The sequence below is a fragment of the Tachyglossus aculeatus genome, chromosome 10 (genome assembly GCF_015852505.1).
Source record: "Tachyglossus aculeatus isolate mTacAcu1 chromosome 10, mTacAcu1.pri, whole genome shotgun sequence".
Classification (NCBI taxonomy): domain Eukaryota; kingdom Metazoa; phylum Chordata; class Mammalia; order Monotremata; family Tachyglossidae; genus Tachyglossus; species Tachyglossus aculeatus.
The window spans coordinates 51,847,642-51,866,762 of NC_052075.1; the positions used below are offsets into that span (position 1 = coordinate 51,847,642).

Sequence of the window (19,121 nt, forward strand, 5' to 3'; positions counted from 1 at the left end):
TGTCCCTTGTCTGCTTTATGACCTTGAGCAAGTCACTTCTCTTCTCCGGGCCTCAGTTACCGCATCTTTAAAATGGGAATTAAGACAATGAGGCCCCAGTGTCCAACCTGAACTGCATCCAACCTGATTATCTTGTATCTACCCAATGCTTAGTGTAGTGCCTGGCACATTTATAGCAAGCTCTTGATCAATCAATCAATTGTATTTATTGAGTGCTTACTGTGTGAAGAGGCCTTCTGCAGAGGCCTTAGGAGGCCTTCCCAGACTGAGCCCCCTCCTTCCTCTCCCCCTCGTCCCCCTCTCCATCCCCCCCGTCTTACCTCCTTCCCTTCCCCACAGCACCTGTATATATGTTTGTACATATTTATTACTCTATTTATTTATTTTACTTGTACCTATCTATTCTATTTATTTTATTTTGTTAATATGTTTGATTTTGTTCTCTGTCTCCCCCTTCTAGACTGTGAGCCCACTGTTGGGTAGGGACTGTCTCTAGATGTTGCCAACTTGTACTTCCCAAGCGCTTAGTACAGTGCTCTGCACACAGTAAGCTTAGACTGTGAGCCCACTGTTGGGTAGGGACCGTCTCTATATATTGCCAACTTGTACTTCCCAAGCGCTTAGTACAGTGCTCTGCACACAATAAGCGCTCAATAAATACAATTCAATGAATGAATGCAAGCAAAACGGGTTGGACGCAGTCGCCGTCCCATGTGGGGTTCACTGTCTCAATCCCAGATTGAGCCCCCTTTTCCCTCTCCTCCTCCCCATCCCCCCCGCCCTACCGCCTTCCCCTCCCCACAGCACCTGAATATATGTTTGTACAGATTTATTACTCTATTTATTTTACTTGTACATATTTACTATTCTATTGATTTTGTTAATCAATTCTGTTTCTGGACTGTGAGCCCACTTTTTAGACTGTGAACCCACTTTTTAGACTGTGAGCCCACTGTTGGGTAGGGACTGTCTCTAGATGTTGCCAACTTGTACTTCCCAAGCGCTTAGTACGGCGCTCTGCACACAGTAAGCACTCAATAAATACGATCGACTGATTGATGGATAGCAGAGAAACTTAAAAAGGAGCACTTATGTGCAGAGGTGCTGGGGAGCGTACACTATAACAGAGGTGGTAGATTCCCCGACCACTCTCTCCTACTCCGCTCCGACCCCTTCGACTTCCTCCTTTCCCCCCCGAGATGCCCTTCCCCGGCTCCTCCCCGTACCCCAATTGCCCCGACCCTTCTCCCCCGCAGATAAGTTATGCCTCCACCGTGCCCACCCTCAGCGACCGGTCTCGTTTCCCCTCCTTCCTGCGGGCCCTGCCGCCAGATGGGCTCCGGACCTCGGCCCTGGCCCAGCTGGCGATCCGCTTGGGCTGGACGTGGGTGGGCATCTTCGCCGACGACGATGACTACGGGCTGCAGGGGGGCTGGGGGCTGAGGGCCGAGCTGGAGGCGGCCGGGGTCTGCGTGGCCTTCTTCGCCGAGCTGCCCACTACCCGGCGGCCGGAGAAGATCCGTCGCCTCAAGGACGAGATCCGGAGACTGACAGCCCGGGCCCTGCTGGTGGTCTCCAGTGACATCGACTATCTCCGAGCCGCTCTGGACATGATCCTGAAGGAGGAGGTCAGTATTCCTGCCGCCAGCTTCCTCACTGCCCCTCACCATTCCCCTCACCCATCATTATTATTATTATTACCCCCGCCCCCTCACCTATGGCCACCTTCTTTCCTTAATCATCATCATCAATCGTATTTATTGAGTGCTTACTATGTGCAGAGCACTGTACTAAGCGCTTGGGAAGTACAAATTGGCAACACGTAGAGACAGTCCCTACCCAACAGTGGGCTCACAGTCTAAAAGGGGGAGACAGAGAACAAAACCAAACATACTAACAAAATTGGCAACACATAGAGACAGTCCCTACCCAACAGTGGGCTCACAGTCTAAAAGGGGGAGACGGAGAACAAAACCGAACATACTAACAAAATAAAATAAATAGAATAGATATGTACACATAAAATAAATAAATAAATAAATAAATAGAGTAATGAATATGTACAAACATATATACAGGTGCTGTGGGGAAGGGAAGGAGGTAAGATGGGGGGGATGGAGAGGGGGACGAGGGGGAGAGGAAGGAAGGGGCTCAGTCTGGGAAGGCCTCCTGGAGGAGGTGAGCTCTCAGCAGGGCCTTGAAGGGAGGTAGAGAGCTAGCTTGGCGGATGGGCAGAGGGAGGGCATTCCAGGCCTGGGGGATGACGTGGGCCGGGGGTCGATGGCGGGCCTTAATAATAATTGTGGTTTTTGTTAAGCGCTTATCCTGTGCCAGGCACTGATAATAATAATAATGATGATGGCATTTATTAAGCGCTTACTATGTGCAAAGCACTGTGGAGGTTACAAGGTGATCAGCTTTTAGACTGTGAGCCCACTGTTGGGTAGGGACTGTCTCTATATGTTGCCAATTTGTACTTCCCAAGCGCTTAGTACACTGTTCTGCACATAGTAAGCGCTCAATAAATACGATTGATGATGATGATCAGCTTGTCCCACAGGGGGCTCGCAGTCCTCATCCCCATTTTACAGATGAGGTAACTGAGGCACAGAGAAGTTAAGTGACTTGTCCAAAGTCACGCAGCTGATAACTGGTGGAGCCGGGATTTGAGCCCATGAACTCTGACTCCAAAGCCCGGGCTCTTTCCACTGAGCCACGCTGCTTCTCACTGATCTAAGCGCTGAGGTAGATACAGGATAATCATTCATCTAATTGTATTTGTTGAGCACTTACTGTGTGCAGAGCACTGTACTAAGTGCTTGGAAACTACAGTTCAGCAATTAAGAGATGATCGGGTGGGTTGGACACAGTCTCTGTCCCACATGGGGCTCACAGTCTTAATCCCTATTTTTCAGACGAGGGAACTGAGGCCCGGAGAAGTGAAGTGACTGGTCCAAGGTCAAAAGAGCAGACAAGTGGCAGAGCCGGGATTAGAACCCAGGTCCTTCTGTCTGCCAGGCCCGGGCTCTAGCCACTAGGCCATGCTGCTTTTCCTTGGGTAGGCTCCAGTCCCCAAGCTTGTAGAGTATGGGCAGTGGCAGTGGGAGAGCCGGGAAGAGAAGATGGGATGAGGAGGAAGGGGAGTAAGAAGATGGGGAGAGAGAGAGAGAGAGAGAGAGAGAGAAAGAGAGAGAGAGAGAGAGAAGAGGTTGGAATGGCAAAACAGAAGGAGAGGTGAGGATAGGGAAGACAGGAGGAAAAAGAAAAAGGTGGAGGAAATGGTAGATGAAAAGGGGGCATTAGTGACTGTGTCCAGCTCGATTTGCTTGTAATAATAATAATAATGTTGGCATTTGTTAAGCGCTTACTATGTGCAAAGCACTGTTCTAAGCGCTGGGGGGGGATACAAAGTGATCAGGTTGTCCCATGTGGGGTTCACAGTCTTAATACCCATTTTACAGATGAGATAACTGAGGCTCAGAGAAGTTAAGTGACTTGCCCAAGGTCACACAGCAGACATGTGGCAGAGTCGGGATTCAAACCCATGACCTCTGACTCCAAAGCCCGTGCTCTTTCCATTGAGCCACGCTGCTTCTCACCTTGTATCCACCTCTTGTATCCACCCCAGCGCTTAGTACAATGCCTGGCACATAGTAAGCACTTAACAAATACCATAATAATAATAATGATGGCATTTATTAAGCGCTTACTATGTGCAAAGCACTGTTCTAAGCGCTGGGAGGGATACAGGGTGATCAGGTTGTCCCACAGGGGGGCTCACAGTCTTAATCCCCATTTTACAGATGAAGTAACTGAGGCCCAGAGAAGTGAAGTGACTTGCCCAAGGTCACACAGAAGACATGTGGTGGAGCCGGGATCCGAACCCATGACCTCTGACTCCAAAGCCCGGGCTCTTTTGCACTGAGCCACGCTGCTTCTCCTTCTCCTTCTCCATCGTCATTATTGATGGATTGATAATTGATAGAGGAGCAGTGTGGCTCAGTGGAAAGAGCACGGGCTTTGGAGTCAGAGGTTGTGGGTTCCAACCCCGGCTCCGCCAATTGTCAGCTGTGTGACTTTGGGCAAATCACTTCACTTCCCTGTGCCTCAGTTACCTCATCTGTAAAATGGGGATTAAGACTGTGAGCCCCCCGTGGGACAACCTGATCACCTTGTAACCTCCCCAGCGCTTAGAATAGCGTGGCTCAGTGGAAAGAGCATGGGTTTTGGAGTCAGAGGTCATGGGTTCAAATCCCAGCTCTGCCACTTGTCAGCTGTGTGACTTTGGGCAAGTCACTTAACTTCTCAGTGCCTCAGTCACCTCATCTGTAAAATGGGGATTAAGACTGTGAGCCCCCCGTGGGCCAACCTGATCACCTTGTAACCTCCCCAGCGCTTAGAACAGTGCTTTGCACATAGTAAGTGCTTAATAAATGCCATTTAAAAAACCCCAAAAACCCCAGTGCTCTGCACATAGTAAGCGCTTAATAAATGCCATTATTATTGTTATTGTTATTATCATTCATTTAGCACTTACTGTGTGAAGAGTGCTGTACTAAGTGCTGGAAAAAGAATACACAAATGGGAATTAGTCATGGTGTCTGGCCCGCAGAGTCAGAGTGGCTCGCAATCAGGGATGAAGGGGTGCAGAAGAAGAGAAGAAAGGAAGAAGCAGAGGGAAAAGCAGGGCAAAGATGATGAAGGGAGAACGTCCAGAGGGAGGAGATGGGGGAAGAGAAAGAAAATTATTATCATTATGGTATTGGTTAAGCATCCCTTTCAGGGTCGCACCTGGAGAGTTTCCGATACTCCACCGGTCTCAGGTACGGGAGGGAGAGTCAAGCAGAGGCCCACGCACTCCATTTCTAGCATGGCCAGGGGCTAGCGAGTGGAAGACAATCTGCTACAAGTTAAAACTCACCTGTGCTGGGCAGAAGCGGCCTGGGAGAGAGTCATCATCATCATCATCATCAATCGTATTTATTGAGCGCTTACTATGTGCAGAGCACTGTACTAAGCACTTGGGAAGTACAAACTGGCAACATATAGAGACAGTCCCTACCCAACAGTGGGCTCACAGTCTAAAAGGGGGAGACAGAGAACAAAACCAAACATACTAACAAAATAAAATAAATAGAATAGATATGTACAAATAAATTAAATAAATAAATAAATAGAGTAAAAAAATATGTACAAACATATATACATATATACAGGTGCTGTGGGGAAGGGAGGGAGGTAAGATGGGGGATGGAGAGGGGGACGAGGGGGAGAGGAAGGAAGGGGCTCAGTCTGGGAAGGCCTCCTGGAGGAGGGGAGCTCTCAGCAGGGCCTTGAAGGGAGGAAGAGAGCTAGCTTGGCGGATGGGCAGAGGGAGGCCATTCCAGGCCCGGGGGATGACGTGGGCCGGGGGTCGATGGCGGGACAGGCGAGAGCAAGGTACGGTGAGGAGATCAGCGGTGGAGGAGCGGAGGGTGCGGACTGGGCTGTAGAAGGAGAGAAGGGAGGTGAGGTAGGAGGGGGCGAGGGGATGGACAGCCTTGAAGCCCAGGGTGAGGAGTTTCTGCCTGATGCGCAGATTGATTGGTAGCCACTGGAGATTTTTGAGGAGGGGAGTGATATGCCCAGAGCATTTCTGGACAAAGATAATCCGGGCAGCAGCATGAAGTATGGATTGAAGTGGAGAGAGACACGAGGATGGGAGATCAGAGAGAAGGCTGGTGCAGTAGTCTAGACGGGATAGGATGAGTCGAGGGCGGAGACCCGAGTTTACTGGGCAGAAGACGGCAATTGTAAACCAATTCTGCATTTTTACCAAGAAAGCTCTGTGGATCCGCTACCAGAACAATTGCAGATGGAGAGCTGGGCGTTCTGGGAGAGATGTGTCCTTGATGCCGCTATGGGTTGGAAATGACTCGACGGCATAAGACAAGATCGGTTAAGCATTTATTATGTTTCAAGCACCATCCTAAACTCTGAGATAAATACAAGTTAGTCAGGTTTGACACACTCGTTCAATCGTATTTATTGAGCGCTTACTGTGTGCAGAGCACACCCCTGGTCCACATGGGGCTCACGGTCCAAGGAGGAGCGTTAACAGGGATTTAATCTCCATTTTACAGTTGAGGGAACTGAGGCACAGAAAAGTGAAGTGAGTTGCCGAAGGTCACACAGCAGACAGCTGGTGGGGCTGGGATTAGAACGTGGGTCCTCTGACTCTTCTTTTCACCGGGTCGTGCTGCTTCTCTGAGAAATGAGAAGCAGGAGAGAGAGAAAGAGAGGGAGAAAGAAAGAGGGGGAAGGGGGGATTGAGGGAAAGAGGGAGAGCGAGAGAAAGAGTGAAGCAGCGTGGCTTAGTGGCAAGAGCACAGGTTTGGGAGTCAGAGGTCCTGGGTTCTAATCCCGGCTCTACCACTTGTCAGCTGTGTGACTTTGGGCAAACCACTTAACTTCTCTGTGCCTCAGTTACCTCATCTGTAAAATGGGATTAAGACGGTGAGCCCCATGTGGGATAACCTGAATACCCTTTATCTACCTCGGTATTTAGAACAGTGCCTGGCACATAGTTAGCGCTTAACGAATACAATAATTATTATAGTCTGGCCTTCCCAGACTGAGCCCCCTCCTTCCTCCCCCCCCCATCCCCACAGCACCTGTATATATGTATATATGTATATATGTTTGTATGTATTTATTACTCTATTTATTTATTTTATTTATACATATTTATTCTATTTATTTTATTTTGTTAATATGTTTGGTTTTGTTCTCTGTCTCCCCCTTCTAGACTGTGAGTCCACTGTTGGGTAGGGACCGTCTCTCTATGTTGCCAACTTGGACTTCCCAAGCGCTTAGTCCAGTGCTCTGCACACAGTAAGCGCTCAATAAATACGATTGAATGAATGAATGAATGAATATAGAGAGAGGGAGCGGGAGAAAGAGAACAAGGGAGAGAAAGAGAGTGCAACTGAGTGACCCTCCCCTTTCTTGCCCACCCTGACTTTGCCCCAGGGGAGAGGCAGCCGCTTGGTGGGCACAGCCTGGGCACACAGCGATAGCTGGAGTAGCACGGACATGTTCTCCTTCTCCGCCGGGCCCATCAACTGGATACTGCAGGGCTCCCTGGCCCTCTCCACCCACGTCGATGAGATTCCGGGCTTCCTGGAATTCCTCAACCGTCTCCACCCCGCCGGGAATCCGGAGGACATCTTCCTGAGGTCCTTCTGGGCCGAGACCTTCGGCTGCCGGTGGGCATCCCCGGGGCCCGAGAACGAGACCCTGCCTTCTGAGGGGAGCGAAGCCGAGACGGTAATCAATCAATCAATCAATCAATCGTATTTATTGAGCGCTTACTGTGGGCAGAGCACTGTACTAAGCGCTTGGGAAGAACAAGTCGGCAACACATAGAGACAGTCCCTACCCAACAGCGGGCTCACAGTCTAGAAGGGGGAGATGGAGAACAAAACCAAACATACTAACAAAATAAAATAAATAGAATAGATATGTACAAGTGAGATAAATAAATAAATGAATAGAGTAATAAATCTGTACAAACATATATACATATATACAGGTGCTGTGGGAAAGGGAAGGAGGTAAGATGTGGGGATGGAGAGGGGGACGAGGGGGAGAGGAAGGAAGGGGCTCAGTCCGGGAAGGCCTCCGGTAAGTGTCCGGAGGCGGGAAGAGGGCAGGGGCATAAGGGATTGCCGGGGGGTGAGGTGGTTCCGGCGAAGGAGGATGACTGTGATGCTCCTTAAGCGTTTACTATGTGCCAAGCACTGTTCTACGCACTGGGGTAGATACAATTTAATGAGGTTGGACACAATCTCTGTCTCACATATGAGGCTCACACTCTTTATCCCCATTTTCCAGATGAGGTAACTGAGGCACAGAGAAGTGAAGTGACTTGCCCAAGGTCACGCAGCAGACATGTGGCAGAACCGGGATTAGAACCCGGGTCCTTCCAGCTCCCAGGCCCGGGCTTGATCCACTAGGCTACGTGCCTGGTCTCCGCCTCTGCTCAGATGGGGGACACTGTGGACTTCTACTCCAGCCCAGCCTGCGCACTTTGCTCCTGTAATGCCAACCTACTCACGATACCTCAATCATCATCATCATCATCATCATCAATCGTATTTATTGAGCGCTTACTGTGTGCAGAGCACTGTACTAAGCGCTTGGGAAGTACGAGTTGGCAACATAGAGAGACAGTCCCTACCCAACAGTGGGCTCACAGTCTAAAAGGGGGAGAATCTCTCCTGTCTCGCTGCTGACCTCTCGCCCACGTCCTTCCTCTGGCCCGGAACGGCCTCCTTCTCCATATCTGACAGAAAATTACTCTCCCCACATTCCAAGCCTTAACAAAGGCACATCTCCTCCAAGAGGCCTTCCCTGACTAAGCCCTCGTTTCCTCCCTTCCCCACTCCCTTCTGCATCACCCTGATTTGCTCCCTTTATTCACCCCCCCAACACTCTCATTCCACAGCACTTATGTGCATATCTGTAATTGATTAATTTATATTAATATCTGTCTCCCCTTCTAGACTGTAAGCTCCTCATGAACAGGGAACGGGCCTACCAACTCTGCTATACTGTTCTATCGTACTCTTCCAAGTGCTCAGAGCTCACCTCCTCCAGGAGGCCTTCCCAGACTGAGCCCCCTCCTTCCTCTCCCCTTCCTCCCCTTCTCCATCCCCCCTGCCTTACCTCCTTCCCCTCCCCACAGCACCTGTATATATGTTTGTACCTATTTATTACTCTATTTTATTTGTACATCAATCAATCAATTGTATTTATTGAGCGCTTACTGTGTGCAGAGCACTGTACTAAGCGCTTGGGAAGTACAAGTTGGCAACATATAGAGACAGTCCCTACCCAACCGTGGGCTCACAGTCTGTACATATTTATTCTATTTATTTTATTTTGTTAATATGTTTTGTTTTGTTCTCTGTCTCCCCCTTCTAGACTGTGAGCCCACTGTTGGGTAGGGACTGTCTCTATATGTTGCCAACTTGTACTTCCCAAGCGCTTAGTACAGTGCTTTGCACACAGTAAGCGCTCAATACAATTGAATGAATGAATGAATGAATAGTACCGTGCTCTGCACACAGTAAGCGCTCAATAAGAACGACTGACATTGAACAGAGTTGGTAATAATAATAATAATAATAATAATGATAATAATGGTATTTGTTAAGCGCTTACTATGTGCAAAGCACTGTTCTAAGCACTGGGGGGATACCAGGTGATCAGGTTGTCCCACATGCGGCTCACAGTCTTAATCCCCATTTTACAGATGAGGTCACTGAGGCACAGAGAAGTTAAGTGACTTGCCCAAAGTCACACAGCTGACAATTGGTGGAGCCGGGATTTGAACCCGTGACTTCTGACTCCAAAGCCCAGGCTCTTTCCACTGAGCCACGTTCCCTGCCCATGAGGGGCTTCCAGTCTAGAGGCAGTTTGGCGTAGTGGATAGAGCACGGGCCTGGGAGACAGAAGGTCATGGGTTCTAATCCCGGCTCTGCCACATGTCTGCTGTGTGACCTTGGGCAAGTCACTTCACTTCTCTGTGCTTCACTTACCTCAACTGTAGAATGGGGGCTGAGACTGTGAGCCCCACATGGGACAGGGACTGCGCCCAACTCGAATTGCTTGGTATCTACCCCGGTGCTCAGTGAAGCCGTCTGGTACGTAGTAAGCGCATAACATATACCATCACCGGGGATTGACCCCGATTGGCAGAGAGGAGAACGGAGGGCATTCTGGTGAGGGGAACAGCTTGGAGGTGGGAGAGTTTTCAGTGAGGTGACTGGCTGCAGGGGAGGGGGCAAGGAGATCATGGGGGTGGGCACTGTTGTTGATGAGCAGATGAGAGTTTCAGGCAGAAACTCCTCACCCTGGGCTTCCAGGCTGTCCATCCATCCCCTGGCCCCCTCCTACCTCACCTCCCTTCTCTCCTTCTCCAGCCCAGCCCGCACCCTCCGCTCCTCCGCCGCTAATCTCCTCACCGTACCTCATTCTCGCCTGTCCCGCCATCGAACCCCGGCCCACATCATCCCCCAGGCCTGGAATGGCCTCCCTCTGCCCATCCGCCAAGCTAGCTCTCTTCCTCCCTTCAAGGCCCTGCTGAGAGCTCACCTCCTCCAGGAGGCCTTCCCACACTGAGCCCCTTCCTTCCTCTCCCCCTCGTCCCCCTCTCCATTCCCCCATCTTACCTCCTTCCCTTCCCCACAGCACCTGTATATATGTTTGTACATATTTATTACTCTATTTATTTTACTTGTACATATCTATTCTATTTATTTTATTTTGTTAGTATGTTTGGTTTGGTTCTCTGTCTCCCCCTTTTAGACTGTGAGCCCAATGTTGGGTAGGGACTGTCTCTCTATGTTGCCAATTTGTACTTCCCAAGAAGTGCTCTGCACATAGTAAGCGCTCAATAAATATGATTGATGATGATGATGATGAGCATTTATTTCTCCATCCGCCCGCTGCCCCGGCGGCTGATGGGCATCATCCCTCTGCCCCCGTGCAGGCACACTTTGCTGTGGGCAATTCAAGCATCCGCGTCTGCACGGGGTCGGAGAACCTGCGGGGTCTCCCCATCCCCTTCCTGGACCTGAGGGACTCGAGTGCCACGTTCCGCGCCTACGAAGCCGTGCAGAGCATCGCCCGCGCCCTGCGGGCCCTGAGCCTCTGCCAGCCCCCGGAGGGTCCCTTCGCGGATGGAGCATGTGCCAAGATCGGAGACTTCAAACCTTGGCAGGTAAGAGGTGGAGAGATGTCTCCATGCGTTCATTCAATCGTATTTATTCATTCGTTGAATCGTATTTATTGAGCACTTACTGGGTGCAGAGCACTGTCCTAATTATTGAGCACTTACCAGACACATTCCCTCTCAAAATGAGCTTATAGTCTAGAGGGGAAGACAGACATTAATTTATATAATTATATAAATTAATATTAATTAATTATATAATTAATCAATTAATTATATAATTAATATTTATATTAATTTATATTAATTGTCTGTAATTAATTATGATTAACTAATATATTATATTAATTAATTATATTATTGATTATAATGAATTTAATGAATTATCTGTAAATAAATTACAGATATACAGACGTTAATAGAAATAAAGCAGCATGGCCTAGTGGTTAGACCACGAGCCTGGGAGTCGGGAGGTCATGGGTTCTAATCCCGGCTCAGGCACTTGTCTGCTGTGTGACCTTGGGCATGTCACTTCTCTGTGCCTCAGTTACCTCATCTGCAAAATGTGGGACAGGGGCCATGTCTAACCTGATTTGCTCGTGTCCGCCCCAGCACTTCGTACAGTGCCTGGCACATAGTAAGTGCTGAACAAATACCATAATTATTATTATTCTAAATAAATTACAGATATAATAAATAACCGATAGCTATTTCCAGGGTCTGTGTCTGTACCATCCAGAGAAGCAGCGTGGCTCAGTGGGAAGAGCTCGGGCTTTGGAGTCAGAGGTCGCGGGTTCGAATCCCAGCTCCTCCACGTGTCTGCTGTGTGACCTTGGGCAAGTCACTTAACTTCTCTGCGCCTCAGTTACCTCATCTGTAAAATGGGGATTAAGACTGTGAGCCCCACGTGGGACAACCTGATCACCTTGCATCCCCCCCCCAGCGCTTAGAACAGTGCTTTGCACATAGTAAGCGCTTAACAAATAAGATTGATTGATTGATTGATTGATTAACAAATGCCATCATTATTATTATTACCAGAAAGAAAGACCCTCTTTCTTCCCCCTCTCCATCCCCCCGTCTTACCTCCTTCCCTTCCCCACAGCACCTGTATATATGTATATATGGTTGTACATATTTATTACTCTATTTATTTATTTATTTATTTATTTATTTTACGTGTACATTTCTATCCTACTTATTTTATTTTGTTGGTATGTTTGGTTCTGTTCTCTGTCTCCCCCTTTTAGACTGTGAGCCCACTGTTGGGTAGGGACTGTCTCTATGTGATGCCAATTTGTACTTCCCAAGCGCTTAGTACAGTGCTGTGCACATAGTAAGCGCTCAATAAATACGATTGATTGATTGATTGATTGATTAACAAATGCCATCATTATTATTATTACCAGAAAGAAAGACCCTCAGGTTACTCTGTCTTTTGTTGAACAAAGGAGGGAGGGAGAAGGGGAGAGAGAGAGAGAGTGTAGCCTTCCCTGATTAAGTCCTCATTTCCTTTTCTGTCTTCTAGACTGCAAGCTCGTGTGGGCAGGGAATGTGTCTGTTTACTGTGTTTGGGAGAGTCCAATATAACAATAAACAGGCTCATTCCCCATTTTCCAGATGAGGTAACTGAGGCCCGGAGAAGTGAAGTGACTGGCCCAAGGTCACCCAGCAGGCATGCGGCGGAGCTGAGATTAGAACCCGGGTCCTTCTGACTCCCAGGACCGGTCTCTATCCACTAAGCCGTGCTGCTTCCCTCTAGACCGTAAGCTCAATGTGGGCAGGGAATGTGCTATTAATTTGGCTCCACCAGACGCTCCCAAGCGCTTAGTCCAGTGCTCTGCGCATAGTAAGCGCCACTGATGGATTGACTGGTTGTGTTCTCCGGTCCCCAGCTCCTGTACTACCTCAGGAAGGTGAAGAGCCAGGTGTCCCAGAAGGAGCTTTACGGCGGGGGCGAACCCCCAGGAGTTTTCGACATTCTCAACTGGCAGGTCGCCCCCGGAGATGGCTACAATTTTGTGCCAGTGGGGCACTTCAACTCCTCCAGAGCGCGGGGGGGAAAGGCTCAGTGTCCACCTGAGTGCCATATTGTGGAGTGGAGGAAGGCGGGAGGTGAGAAGACCCCCGGAGAGGGGAGGCCGGGGGAGGTGCAGGGCTGTCCTAAACGTGCAGGGTCACTCATTCATTCAATCGCATTTATTGAGCGCTTACTGTGTGCAGAGCACTGAATGCCCTCCCTCTGCCCATCCACCAAGCTAGCACTCTTCCTCCCTTCAAGGCCCTACTGAGAGCTCACCTCCTCCAGGAGGCCTTCCCACACTCAGCCCCTTCCTTCCTCTCCCCCTCGTCCCCCTCTCCATCCCCCGCATCTTACCTCCTTCCCTTCCCCACAGCACATGTATATATGTATATATGTTTGTACATATTTATTATTTTATTCATTTTACTTGTACCTATCTATTCTATTTATTTTATTTTGTTAGTATGTTCGGTTTTGTTCTCTGTCTCCCCCTTCTAGACTGTGAGCCCACTGTTGGGTAGGGACCGTCTCTATATGTTGCCAGCTTGTACTTCCCAAGCACTTAGTACAGTGCTCTGCACACAGTAAGCGCTCAATAAATACGATTGATTGATTGATTGAAGTACAAGTCGGCAACATATAGAGACGGTCCCTACCCAACAACGGGTTCACAGTCTAAAAGGGGGAGACAGACAACAAAACAAAACACGTGGACAGGTGTCAAGTCATCGGAATAAATAGAAATAAAGCTAGATGCGCATCATTAACAAAATAAGCGGAATAGTAAATATGTACAAGTTAAATAAATAGAGTAATAAATCTGTATAAACAGAGATACAGGTGCTGTGGGGAGGGGAAGGAGGTAGGGTGGGGGGGATGGGGAGGAGGAGGGGAAAAAGGGGGCTGAGTGTGGGAAGGCCTCCTGGAGGAGGTGAGCTCTCAGGAGGGCTTTGAAGGGAGGAAGAGAGCTAGCTTGGTGGATGTGTGGAGAGAGGGCATTCCGGGCCACACCTGGTCGACACAGACAATAGGCCTGGGGTCTGCTCTTTCAGATTTATAACCCAAGACATTATTTTTTTTTATCATTTATTCACTCAATCATATTTATTGAGCATTTACTGGGTGCAAAGTACTGTACTAAGCCCTTAGGAGAGTACAGTATAATAATAACAGACACATTCCCTGCCCACAATGAGCTTATGATATTTGTTAAGGGTTTACTATGTGCCAGGCACTGTACTAAGAGCTGGGGTGGGGCCAAGTTAATCAGGTTGGGCACAGTCCTTGTCCCACGTGGGGCTCACAGTCTTAAGCCCCATTTTTCAGAGGAGGGAATGGAGGGACAGAGAAGCCAAGTGACTTGCCCAAGGTCACACAGCAGATGAACAGCGGAGCCGGGATAAAAAAAAAACCCAGGTCCTTTTGACTTTTATTTATTTTTTATTTATTTTATTTTGTTAGTATGTTTGGTTTTGTTCTCTGTCTCCCCCTTTTAGACTGTGAGCCCACTGTTGGGTAGGGACTGTCTCTATATGTTGCCAATTTGTACTTCCCAAGCGCTTAGTACAGTGCTCTGCACATAGTAAGCGCTCAATAAATACGATTGATTGATTGATTGATTGATTGATTGATTGACTCCAGGCTTGTGTCTATCCACGCTGCTTCTCTAGTCAAATATGATCAGCAGTGCCCGCGACAGCTAACCATTTATTTTGTTAGTATTTTTGGTTTTGTTCTCTGTCTTCCCCTTCTAGACTGTGAGCCCACTGTTGGGTAGGGACTGTCCATGTTGCCATCTTGTACTTCCCAAGCGCTTAGTACAGTGCTCTGCACACAGTAAGCGCTCAATAAATACGATTGATTGATTGATTGATTGATAACCATGATAATGACTAGAATAAGCAGCATGGCTTACTGGAAACAACCTGGGAATCAGATGACCTGTGTTCTCATCCCAGCTCTGCCGCATGCCTGTTCTGTGCCTCAGTTTCTTCATCCATAGAATGGGGATAAAATAGAGCAGCAGCCATGGCTCAGTGGAAAGAGCACGGGCTTGGGAGTCAGAAGTCATGAGTTCTAATCCCAGCTCCGCCACTTATCGGCTGCGTGACTTTGGGCAAGTCACTTCACTTCTCTGTGCCTCAGTTACCTCATCTGATCATTACAGAGAAGCAGCTGTGGCTTAGTGGAAAGATCATGGGCTTTGGAGTCAGAGGTCCTGGGTTCGAATCCCAGCTCTGCCACTTGTCAGCTGTGTGACTTTGGGCAAGTCACTTAACTTCTCTGGGCCTCAGTTCCCTCATCTGTAAAATGGGGACTAAGACTGTGAGCCCCATGTGGGACAACCTGATAACCGTGTATCTTCCCCAGCGCTTAGAACAGTGCTTTGCATATAGTAAGCACTTAACAAATACCATCATCATCATTATTATTATTATTATTATTATTATTATCTGATCTGATAACTTTGTATCTACCTCAGTGCTTAGCCCATAGTAAAAACTTAATAAACACCAACATCAGTAGTAGTAGTAGCAGCATTTAATAGTATTGTAGGTGCCTACTGTGTACTAAGCACCGAAAAAAAAAAACTACACGGATGAGTCAGACAGGGTCTTTGCCCCCACCCCCCAGGCCCAGCAGCCTGTTTACTTGTTTTGTTTTGTCAGAGAAGCAGCGTGGCTCAGTGGAAAGAGCCCGGGCTTGGGAGTCCGGGGTCATGGGTTCGAATTCCGGCTCCGCCACTTGCCGCTGTGTGACCTTGGGCACGTCACTTAATTTTTCCGTGCCTCAGTTACCTCATCTGTAAAATGGGAATTAAGACTGTGAGCCCCATGTGGGACAACCTGATCACCTTGTCTCCCCCCGGCGCTTGAACAGTGCTTTGTACATAGTAAGCGCTTAACAAATACCATCATCATTATTATTATTATTATTATTATTAAAATACCAGTTCTTCCTCCCATTTAGTCTGGATAAAGACTGTGTCCAACTGGTTACTTTTGTATCCACCTCAGCACTTAGAATAGTGATCACCTCCTCCAGGAGGCCTTCCCAGACTGAGCCCCTTCCTTCCTCTCCCCCTCGTCCCCCTCTCCATCCCCCCCATCTTACCTCCTTCCCTTCCCCACAGCACCTGTATAGATGTATATATGTTTGTACAGATTTATTACTCTATTTATTTTACTTGTACATATCTATTCTATTTATTTTATTTTGTTAGTATGTTTGGTTTGGTTCTCTGTCACCCCCTTTTAGACTGTGAGCCCACCGATGGGTAGGGACTGTCTCTGTATGTTGCCGATTTGTACTTCCCACGGGCTTAGTACAGTGCTCTGCACCTAGTAAGCGCTCAGTAAATACGATTGATGATGATGATGATGATCAACACATAGCGCTTAACAAATACAATGATGATAATAATCATAATAACAACAACAACAAGCTGGGGGGGATGTGGATGGTATTCTTGGCACAGAATTCCCTTGGCATGGGCTCAGCTTCGCCCGTTTTTCCCCAGACCCCCCGCTCTGTCTGCAGTGAGAGCTGTCGGCCAGGCTCCGTGCGTACCCCACGACAGGGCCAACCCCCCTGCTGCTTTGACTGTGCTCCCTGTTCGGAGGGAGAGATGGCCAACCAAAGTGGTGAGTGGACGGGCCCCCGAGGAAACAAAAAGGGAACCGGGAGAAGCGGCGGGGCCTAGCAATCAATCAATCAATCAATCGTATTGATTGAGCGCTTACTGTGCGCAGAGCACTGGACCAGGCGCTTGGGAAGTCCAAGTTGGCAACATAGATATAGATATATAGGGAGAGAGCGAGAGAGACGGTCCCTACCCAACAGTGGGCTCACAGTCTAGAAGGGATTATTATTATTATTATTTCAATCAATCGTATTTATTGAGCGCTTACTGTGCGCAGAGCACTGGACCAGGCGCTTGGGAAGTCCAAGTTGGCAACATAGATATAGATATATAGGGAGAGAGCGAGAGAGACGGTCCCTACCCAACAGTGGGCTCACAGTCTAGAAGGGATTATTATTATTATTATTTCAATCAATCGTATTTATTGAGCGCTTACTGTGCGCAGAGCACTGGACCAAGCGCTTGGGAAGTCCAAGTTGGCAACATAGATATAGATATAGATATATAGGGAGAGAGAGAGAGAGACGGTCCCTACCCAACAGTGGGCTCACAGTCTAGAAGGGATTATTATTATTATTATTTCAATCAATCGTATTTATTGAGCGCTTACTGTGTGCAGAGCACTGTACTAAGTGTTTGGGAAGTCCAAGTTGGCAACATATATATAGATATAGATATATAGGGAGAGAGAGAGAGAGAGAGACGGTCCCTACCCAACCGTGGGCTCACAGTCTAGAAGGGATTATTATTATTATTATTTCAATCAATCGTATTTATTGAGCGCTTACTGTGTGCAGAGCACTGTATTATCATATTATTAGAATAGTATTATATTATATAATCATAATAATTATCATTATTAAAGAAGTCCCGGAATAAGCACTGTACCAAGAGCTTGGGAAGTACAAGTTGGCAACATATATAGAGATATATAGATATAGATATATATCTATAGACATATAGATATATAGATATATATCTCTCCCTAGATACATAGATAGATAGATAGATAGATAGATCTATATCTATATAGGGAGAGAGAGAGAGACGGTCCCTACCCAACAGTGGGCTCACAGTCTAGAAGGGATTACTATTATTATTATTATTTCAATCAATCGTATTTATTGAGCACTTACTGTGTGCAGAGCACTGTATTATCATATTATTAGAATAGTACTATATTATATAATAATAATAATTATCATTATTAAAGAAGTGCCGGAATAATGATAATAATTACTATTATTTTCCTGCCCCGCAGCGCTTAGAGCAGGGTTGGGCCCGTGGGAAGCGCTTATCAAGTAGCACAGTTGTGCCAAGAGGAGGGAGCAGATGGAGCAGATGGAGATGGATGGAGCCCGGGCCTGGGAGCTGGAAGGTCCTGGGTTCGAATCCCGGCTCGGCCACAAGTCTGCTGGGTGACCATGGGCAAGTCCGTTCACTTCTCTGGGCCTCAGTTATCTCATCTGTAAAATGCGGAATAAGAGTCTGAGCCCTATGCGGGATGGGGACTGTGTCCAACCCAATTACCTTATATCTACCCCGGGGTTTAGTACAATGCCTGGCACAAAGTAAGCGCTTAGCAAATACCACAATTATTATCATTGCAGTGAGCGCTTGAGAAATAAAAAAAAAGTCCAACCTCCTGGCTTCTTTCCCCAGACGCCCTGACATGCCAGCGTTGTCCGGATGACGAATCTTGGCCCAACGAAGCCAAGGACCGGTGCGTGATGAAAGCGGTGGAGCATCTCTCCTACAGCGACCCTCTCGGCACCGCCTTGGCTTCTTCGACGGTGGCTGCCGCCCTGCTCCCCGCCGTCATCTTGGGCCTTTTCTTCCGGTTCTCCCACACGCCCGTGGTCCGGGCCAACCGCCTGGACCTCAGCAACGTGCTGCTGGGCTCGCTCCTCCTCTGCGACCTGGGCTGCCTCCTTTTCCTCACCCCGCCGACGCGCCTCACCTGCCTCCTCCGCCAGGCAGCCTTCGGGGTCCCGTTCGCCACCGGGGTCTCGTGCGTGTTGGCCAAGACCGTGGTGGTGGTTGTGGCCTTCCGGGCCACGGTCCCCGGGAGCGTCCTCCAGGGATGGTTGAAGCCCTGGCTCCCCCAAGCCATCGTGGCCGTGGGAGCCCTGATCCAGGCGGTCATCTGCGCCTCGTGGATGGTCTTGGCGCCGGCCTTCCCCGAGCGGGACACGCGGTCCAGTCCCGGCAAGGTCCTCCTGGTGTGTAACGAGGGGTCACCCGTGGCCTTCTGGTGCGTCTTGGGCTACCTGTGTCTCCTGGCCTCGGCGTCCTTCGTCCTGGCCTTCCTCGCCCGCCGTCTCCCCGACGGCTTCAACGAGGCCAAGTTCATCACGTTCAGCATGGTGGTGTTCGTCAGCGTGTGGGGGGCCTTCCTCCCGGCCCACCTGAGCACCCGCGGCCGGGCCGCGGTGGCCGTGGAGGTGTTCAGCATCCTCTGCTCCAGCTCCGGCCTGCTCGGCTGCATCTTCTTCCCCAAGTGCTACATCCTCCTCCTGCGGCCCGACAGGAACACCCGGGAGGCTCTCCTGGGAAGACGAACTCCGGCCAGGAAAAAGCAGATCTCTCCGAAGACTGTCGCTGGTCCTTCTCACGCCCAGATCCTGGAAGCGGGGCTGCCATCGGGCCGAAGATCTCTCTGGGAATTTCGGGGGATGATGAAGCGCCCCTCCTCTCCCCCGACACTCAATCCGGATTCTCCTTCCTCGAAATGA

The 19,121-nt window shown here is 48.9% G+C and overlaps 1 protein-coding gene across 1 annotated transcript in view; it reads left to right on the forward strand.

The window, feature by feature from the left end:
- Positions 1 to 19,121, forward strand: part of LOC119932889 (vomeronasal type-2 receptor 26-like) — a 41,720-nt gene extending 22,599 nt beyond the window's left edge. The window contains exons 8-12 of the mRNA XM_038752015.1: positions 1,257 to 1,628; positions 7,012 to 7,308; positions 10,538 to 10,768; positions 16,264 to 16,387; positions 18,049 to 19,121. Coding sequence (XP_038607943.1) covers positions 1,257 to 1,628; positions 7,012 to 7,308; positions 10,538 to 10,768; positions 16,264 to 16,387; positions 18,049 to 19,121 — 2,097 coding nt within the window. The remainder of the gene's footprint in view (positions 1 to 1,256; positions 1,629 to 7,011; positions 7,309 to 10,537; positions 10,769 to 16,263; positions 16,388 to 18,048) is intronic.